The 7,632-nt window shown below is 49.8% G+C and overlaps 1 protein-coding gene across 1 annotated transcript; it reads right to left on the bottom strand.

The window, feature by feature from the left end:
- Nucleotides 1-29: 29 nt before the first annotated feature.
- On the bottom strand, nt 30-1,559 carry LOC146511012 (uncharacterized). Its single transcript, XM_085173605.1, has 3 exons — nt 1,282-1,559; nt 882-1,175; nt 30-382 (listed from the first exon to the last, which is right to left on the bottom strand). The coding sequence occupies exons 1-3, from the start codon at nt 1,331-1,333 to the stop codon at nt 30-32; spliced, it is 699 nt and encodes a 232-aa protein (XP_085029731.1). The 5' UTR covers nt 1,334-1,559.
- Between the last annotated feature and the right edge of the window lie 6,073 nt (nt 1,560-7,632).

Raw genomic sequence — 7,632 nt, 5'->3', positions numbered from 1 at the left:
GCTCTGTGGGCTATAAGTTGTTCTGCTTGTTAATACATAAATTCAATGCTATACTTACATTTAATGATGACAGTAATGGGTGCTGTTGCAGTAGAACTGAATGTCCGTGTGGACACTGTGACTTCATACACACAGCTGTAGTTGCCTTGGTGTTCATACTCAGCTACAGGGAAACTAAAGGAGGCTGAGTTGTTGACTGCTGGCTCGCTGTCTGTGATGTTGGAGTCAGAGAAGATGAGGATGAAATGTCCACTGGAAAATGTGGAGTTAACAGAGCAGGTGAAGACAAAACTGTAACCCCTGGTGATCTCTGCACCTTCAGGACCCCAGACCAGACCTGCACCAGGAGAGGTCAGGGAGATGTTGGGTGTCTGCAGTCTCACTGGGGAATAAAAGGTACCAGGATTAAGAAGAGAGCAGAATCAAACACAACACTTAGTTTCTTGTTTATAAATGTAGTAGGTATGGAGCAGCATTAACATTTTTTTGTTATTCTTCTTGTGATTTGATGAATGAATATTCACTCTTATAGATCTTTGCAAACTCTAAATTTGATTCTTTCCTTGCTAAACACTCCACAGTCTCCAATAATTAACCTCTAATACTGTTTGATTGCTCCTTGCTACAGTGGGATTTGAAAGCATTTTTGATCATGGCCAAAAATAAAGGAAGCAGTAAAAATATCAAAGAAATCAAGTGACTAAAATCTATACAGAATAACAGATTCTGTCTTTAATACATTGTTTTTCTATAAAACAACAATTAACTAAATTTAAAGCTAAAGCTGAAAAACTTTTTCAATAACTTTGTTACAGTTTATAAAAAACAAAGGATCTCATTTTGTTCCAAGAGTTAATCCATACTTGTTTTTGTTTTCTTACCAGTAACAGAGAGTCTGACAGAATCACTTAATGGGGAACTAAATTCACGACTTGAGCCTCTTTTCTTATACTGACACTGGTACAATCCCTCATGAAAAAAGTCCACGTTGGGAATATTGAAGGTAGCAGAGTTTGTGTTGGAGGTTTGGCTCCTCGTGAATGAACCCTGAATTTGACTCAGAGTGAACGATCCACCTAAAACCTGAGTTGAGACTGAACATGTGATTTCAACAGTCTGACCCCAGGTCACCTCACCAACAGGGTAAATGGAGATACAAGGTTTTGGAAAACTCACTGAAAAAATATCAACATATCAAAGCATTATCTCACCAGGTTACTGATTCTGTTACTGAAAGAAGAGAATGAAACAAAGAACTTGGCAAAGTGGATTTTTTCTTACCAGTAACAGAGAGTCTGACAGAGGAAGAGCTGAACCTTTGACTTGTTTTCATGTACTGACACTGGTACGGTCCATCATGATCAAAGTTCACATTGTGAAGATTGAATGTAACAGAGCTCGTAGAGGATGTTTGACTCTGACTGAATGAGCCTGAAGTCTTCTGGAGGATAAAAGTTCCACCTGAGAACTTGTATGAAACTGAGCAAGTGATGCTGATGTCCTGACCCCAGCTGACCTCATTACTGTACAAGGAGATGGTGGGCTCTGGGAGGGTTTCTAAAAAAAAAAAAGATGTAGTATTAGATAAGACAGGACACAGTCAAGTTCACATCAGATCATATTAGTGTCTGTCGTATTGCCTGATGGCTTAGCTGATATCATTTGCATGTATGGAAATGAAAAACTTCAGTAACTTGAGGGGCTTAGGTGGAAACTTTTTTTTTGAGCCTGCAGCTTTTTGAACAAAAATGTGTCTCAATGTGACGCGGCTATCATGGAGAGCAGCTATGAGCAGGGTGCGGGCGCACCGCTCAGCGAAGTCACATTTACCAGAGCATTGGAGGTTGTGAAACGGGACCTCTGCGACAAGCTTGACTGCAAGATTGATACAGTTACCCATACACTGCGGTCAGAAATATCATCGGTGAAGGCTGAGTTTAAAGCTGCAATAACCACCTTACAGGCCACCGTTAATGCGCAACGGACCACCATTAAAGAGTTGGAGCTTTCAGCTACAACTTGCAGTGACGACCTGACTTCTCTTCAATCTGCTGTAAGTGTCCTAAAGGAGGAGGTCAGACAACTGCAAGCTAAGGTCAATAATATTCGTCTTATTGGCGTCCCCGAGGGTTTGGAGACATCTAACCCTAGGGAGTTTATTTCCCATCTCCTGCAAGATCTTCTGAAACCGAATGAAGCACCTCTGTTGGATTGGGTTCACAGATTGCTTGGACCAAAGCCCAGAGATGGAGCGCCTCCTCGCCCACTGCTCATTAGAGTCCACTACTTCCATGTCAAGGAACAGCTGCTACGTCTTGCAAACTCTCCTCTACTTTACCAGGGCAGAAGGATTTCCATTTTTTCAGACTTCACACCTGCAGTGGCTGAAAAATGTTCACAGTTTACTAGTGTCAAGCGCCTTCTGCACTCTTGTCCTGGGATCAAGTTCGGCCTGTTCTATCCTGCGGAACTGAGGGTGACACTTCCAGATGGAGTTGTACGTAAGTTTACTGACCCTGCGTCTGCCATGAACTTTGCCAATAAGATCCTCGGGGGCCCTGCCTCTCAAGACACATAAGTGCCTTAGCCCATTGGGCTGATATTTCCATCTTGGTTAACTTCTGTGCAATACATTGTGGCGTGTTGGGGGAACAGCTAGTTCTCTCCCATCATGCCTTGGGACATGTGCTGCTGTTTAGATGTTCTTGTTTTATTGTTTATGGTTACGTTACTTTTAACTGTTATCTTGAATGTTGTGTTTACGCTGTGGTGCAGAGCCACTGACAGTAAGCAAGTGTTTTAATAAAGAGTTCCCCTACCAGCTTGGGGTTGAATAACAAGCTCAATCTCTCTCTGTGAGCTTCTTTGTAAAGATTCCTCTGCATGCCACATTGGTGTCAGAAGTGGGATTCCAAGAGCATGGCCACTATTCTGAAAGAGGAAGAGGAGCTAAGGAAGATTGAGGAGCTTATCACTCGCCTGGAAGTGGTGAATGGAGCACGATCGAAGAAGCGGGGAGAGCCCCGGACAGCAGCAAGCCAGCCAGGGGAAGATCTGTGGGGCTTACCAGATGGAGCCTCACACCCCAGCTCACTGGGGAGCTGTCGGAGCCGCCAAGGCATGCCGCAGGCTCCAAGACCACGAGCGGCCAGCCTCCACTCATGGCGATGCCTGGGAGCAGCACACCCTCATTGCTGGCAGCCGAGGGGGACAACGCCAACTGTCTCCAGGACCAAGTGCAGCCACCGCTGCCATCAGGGGCTCCTGTCCAGGGGAGCATGAAGCTGCCACACTATAATGGGGAGGCACCTCCAGAGACCTACCTTATCCAGGTACAGCTGGCTGCTCAGCTAAATGGATTTGGTCAACAGAGGAGACAGCTGTCCAAGTCGCCCTCGCCTTGGAAGGCAGGGCCCTGCAGATCCTCACAGATCTTCAGCCAGAAGAGTGCTTAAGTTGGCCTGCTGTTGCCAGAGGAATGCAGAGCAGGTTTGGCCTCTGTACACATGCAGATGATGCCCGAGATAAACTTGCTAGCCGCCCACGGAGACAAGAGGAGAGTCTGGGTGCCTATGCTGTCGACCTACGTCTTTATGCACGTAGAGGGTACCCTGCTTTTGATGCTGCAGCACAAGAAGAGCTTGCTCTCCAGGCTTTTGTCCGGGGTCTCCAGCCAAAACGACTACAAGAGCACATCCGTCTGCATGCACCAGAAACCCTGGCGGCAGCTCTAACTGAGGCCGAAAGAGTGGAGCATGTGCTCAGCCCAGGTGCACGCAGCCCTGGCATAAGTCACCAAGTGCGCCAAACGGACTACGAAAGGAGCAACCAGGAGGAGGAGGCCCGCCAAATCATCAACACACCACCCTGGCGATCTCGGCGAGGGAATAGACGAGCAGGAGGCCAATCCAGGGGTAACTGCCATCGGTGCGGAGAACCAGGCCACATCGCACGCTACTGTCCAGCACCAAACCCACAAAGCCTGGCATCCCAGCTGCCGTTAAACTAAGGCGGGGTGGCACAATGGAGGAACTGCCCCCTGCCACCACTCTGTCCTCCGAATCACACTTGCGGGCTGGCCGGCTCGGCCAGACACGGGGACTGTATCTGGACTATGACCTTGCCGGCACCACCTGTAGAGCCCTGATAGACACTGGATCCACGCTTTCCTTGGTACAGGCCGGAGTCCTCCCTGGTACTGATGGCCCAATACCGCAGGGTTGGCAGCCTACTCAGCTCCACATCACCACAGTCACGGGGGAGCGTGCCAAAGTTAAGGGGGAAAGATCCCTCCCGGTGACTGTTGCTAACTGCACTGTGGATCACCAGTTCTGGCTAGCCAGCATCCAGGACCAATGCATCATTGGCCTGGACCTGCTAGCCAAATGGGAGGCCACAGTGGACGTGTCCTGAGCAATCCTTTACCTGGGCACGGAGGCTGTGAAGCTCCACACCACAAATGAAGTCCCACTGCCTGCCTCCACTTTTTATAGGTCAGCAAGCTGTCGAGGACCTATACCAGAGGAGCTGCGAGGGTCTCCAGGCTGATCAGCGACGGCAGCTGCGAGAGATACTCGACTTGTTTGCCGACATCTTTGCAGCCAAGGATGAGGACTGCATGCAAACCAGCCTGGTACAACAAGACATTGACACTGGGGATGCACGGCCCATCCGCCTCCGCCCTCGTCGCCTTCCCCTTGCCAAGCGTGCCGCAGCAGAGCAGAAGATCAGGGAAATGGCAGAGGCGGGCATCATCGAACCCTCAAACAGCCCCTGGGCAGCCCCGGCTGTACTGGTTCGGAAAAAGGATGGTACCTGGCGGTTTTGTGTCGACTATCGTCTACTCAACAGCATCACACGCAAGGACTCCTACCCATTGCCCCGGATTGACGATGCCCTTGACGACATTGCTGGGTCCTGCTGGTTCAGTTCCCTCGATTTGCGCAGTGGCTACTGGCAGGTGGAGCTGACGCCAGAGGCCCGCCCAAAGACTGCTTTCTCCATTGGCCAGGGACTGTGGCAGTTTAAGGTGATGCCCTTCGGCCTCTGCAATGCCCCAGCCACATTCGAGCGCCTAATGGAGAGGGTTCTGGCTGACATCCCCCGTGACCGCTGTGTGATCTACCTGGATGACCTCCTCGTCCACGCGACAAACTTTGAGAAAGCCTTGGCTAACCTGACTGCTGTTTTCCATGCTATCCGCCAGGCTGGCCTTCGCCTCCACCCCAAAAAGTGCCACCTTTTCCGAAAGGAGACAACCTTCTTGGGTCACGTTGTGAGCGGAGCAGGGGTTTCCACTGACCCTGCAAAGGTGGCCGCTGTGAAAGACTGGCCCATTCCGGGCAACACTGCTGAGTTGCGGAGCTTCCTCGGCCTGGCATCATACTACCGGCGTTTCGTCAAGGACTTTGCTACCATTGCAAGCCCCCTGCACTGGCTCACACAGAAGGGCCGGGAGTTCCACTGGAGTGAGGACAGTGCCGTGGCATTTGATCGGCTCCGATCTGCACTGGTTGAGGCACCGGTGCTAGCCTACCCAGACCTGCAGCTCCCTTTTGTCGTGGACACCGATGCCAGCAACACAGGGGTGGGGGCTGTACTGTCGCAGGAAGGCCCTGAGGGGGAACGGGTCATCTCCTACTACAGCCATTCCCTCAGCAGACCGGAGAAGAACTATTGTGTCACCCGTCGAGAGCTGCTGGCCATCATCCTGGGTCTCCGCCATTTCAGACCCTACCTCTATGGGAAGAAGTTCCTCCTGCGCACAGACCATGCATCCCTCACTTGGCTGCTCAGCTTTAAAGAACCGGAGGGACAGGTGGCCCGGTGGTTGTAGACATTGCAAGATCACCACTTTGAGTTTCGTCACCGGGCGGGACGTCTCCACACCAATGCAGATGCCTTCTCCCGACGCCCTTGTGAGGAAAAACAGTGCAGGTACTGCCAACGCTTGGAGGACCGGGAGGGCATGACTTTAGTGATCGCGTCACCACAGGGCGGCCCTGAGAATGACGCTGTTCCAGGTGGGCATTGTAGCAGTCTTCAGGTCCAGTCTGCTGCAGGGGATACTGAGGGTCTGGAGGCCATGGATCCCCAACAGCTGCAACATGACCAGAACCAAGACCCTGCCCTTTCCCAGGTTCAGTGTTGGATTGGAGCCGGTCAGAGACCATCATGGCCAGAGGTATCTGCACTGGACCTCGAGACCAAGGCTCTCTACTCCCAATGGGCCAACCTCACAAACCGAAACGGCCTCCTCTATCGCCGCTGGCAGGCTCCCGGGGGTCACCGTGAGGTCTTCCAGCTCGTGGTACCTCAACAGTTGCAGTTCAGGGTGCTCCAGCTGGTCCATTGTGCGGCTGGGGCAGGACACTTTGGACTTACCAAGACTCTGCGGCAACTTCGGTTTCGGTTCTACTGGCCCGGGTGTTGCCAGGACGTAGAGCTCCATGTCCATCGGTGCAATGCCTGCACGGCTCAGAAAGGGCCTTCCCAACGCTCTCATGCCCCCTTGCAGCAGTATCAGGTGGGGGCTCCCATGGAGCGGGTTGGTGTGGACATCCTGGGACCCTTCCCCACCACTGACCAGGGGAACTGCTACGTCCTGATTGCCATGGACTACTTCACTAAGTGGCCTGAGGCCTATGCAGTCCCTGACCAGAGTGCTGTTACCACTGCTGAGCGTCTGGTCAACGAGATGTTCTGCCGGTTCGGGGTACCAGAGGAACTGCACAGCGACCAGGGCTGGAATTTTGAGGCTGCGGTGTTCAAGGAGGTCTGTCAGTGGCTGGGTATCAGGAAGACCCGGAAGACACCACTGCACCCCCAAAGTGATGGGTTGGTGGAACGCTTCAACCGCACCCTGGCCACCTAGCTTGCTATCCTGACCTCCCGTCAGCAGCGTGACTGGAATCAACACCTTCCCCTGGTCCTAATGGCCTACCGTTCTGCAGTCCAGGAATCTAACATCCTCGTATCCGTACAACATTAAAAAGTTTTTGTATCTCTGTGTGTGGAGTGAAACTGTGGAACAGACTAAGTAAAGATATAAAGCAATGTCCGAGCATGGCACAGTTTAAAAAGCGGTTTAAGGAGATGGTTTTTACAGGGTACAGGGAGGAGGTAGAGATTTGATAGGGTGTTCTTGTCTAATATTTTCATGTGTGTGCGGGTGCACGGGTATGTTGGTATGGATATATATATATTTGTAGGTTGTGTATCCTTTGAGGTGTTAATGGGGTTATTGAAAATGTGTATATGTGCGTATGTGTAAATACGTATGTATGGATAGATAGAAACATATATGTATATATATTAAAAATAAAAAAATAAAATAAAATAAATAAATAATAATAAAAAAAAAAAATACACATGACATATAATGTGATTGCAAGGAGGTATTTCGGTAGTCTATAATTTTACTAGATAGTGGAAAAGGGGTGGGATTAAATAAGCTCATGCTTCTTCCTGCTCCTTTTTGAACATAAAAGATATTTGTAGTTGTGGTTGCTCGTTTTCTTTTTGTTTTGCTTTGTTTATTTGTCTCTTTTAATTCTATGTTGTTGTACTTTTTTAACATGTTCAAAATAAAGATTCAATCAATCAATCAATCAATCAATCAATCAATCAATC

Source organism: Neolamprologus multifasciatus, chromosome 9 (genome assembly GCF_963576455.1).
Source record: "Neolamprologus multifasciatus chromosome 9, fNeoMul1.2, whole genome shotgun sequence".
NCBI lineage: Eukaryota > Metazoa > Chordata > Actinopteri > Cichliformes > Cichlidae > Neolamprologus > Neolamprologus multifasciatus.
This window is presented reverse-complemented; position numbering and strand designations above follow the sequence as displayed.

What these genes read in the sequence shown, in the direction of transcription:
- LOC146511012 (XM_085173605.1), bottom strand. Translation starts at nt 1,333, where the DNA reads ATGAAAACAAGTCAAAGGTTCAGCTCTTCCTCTGTCAGACTCTCTGTT. An exon ending in TGTCAGACTCTCTGTTACTG is followed by an intron (nt 1,176 to 1,281) that starts GTAAGAAAAAAT and finishes ATATTTTTTCAG; the next exon opens with TGAGTTTTCCAAAACCTTGT. An exon ending in TGTCAGACTCTCTGTTACTG is followed by an intron (nt 383 to 881) that starts GTAAGAAAACAA and finishes TTTATTCCCCAG; the next exon opens with TGAGACTGCAGACACCCAAC.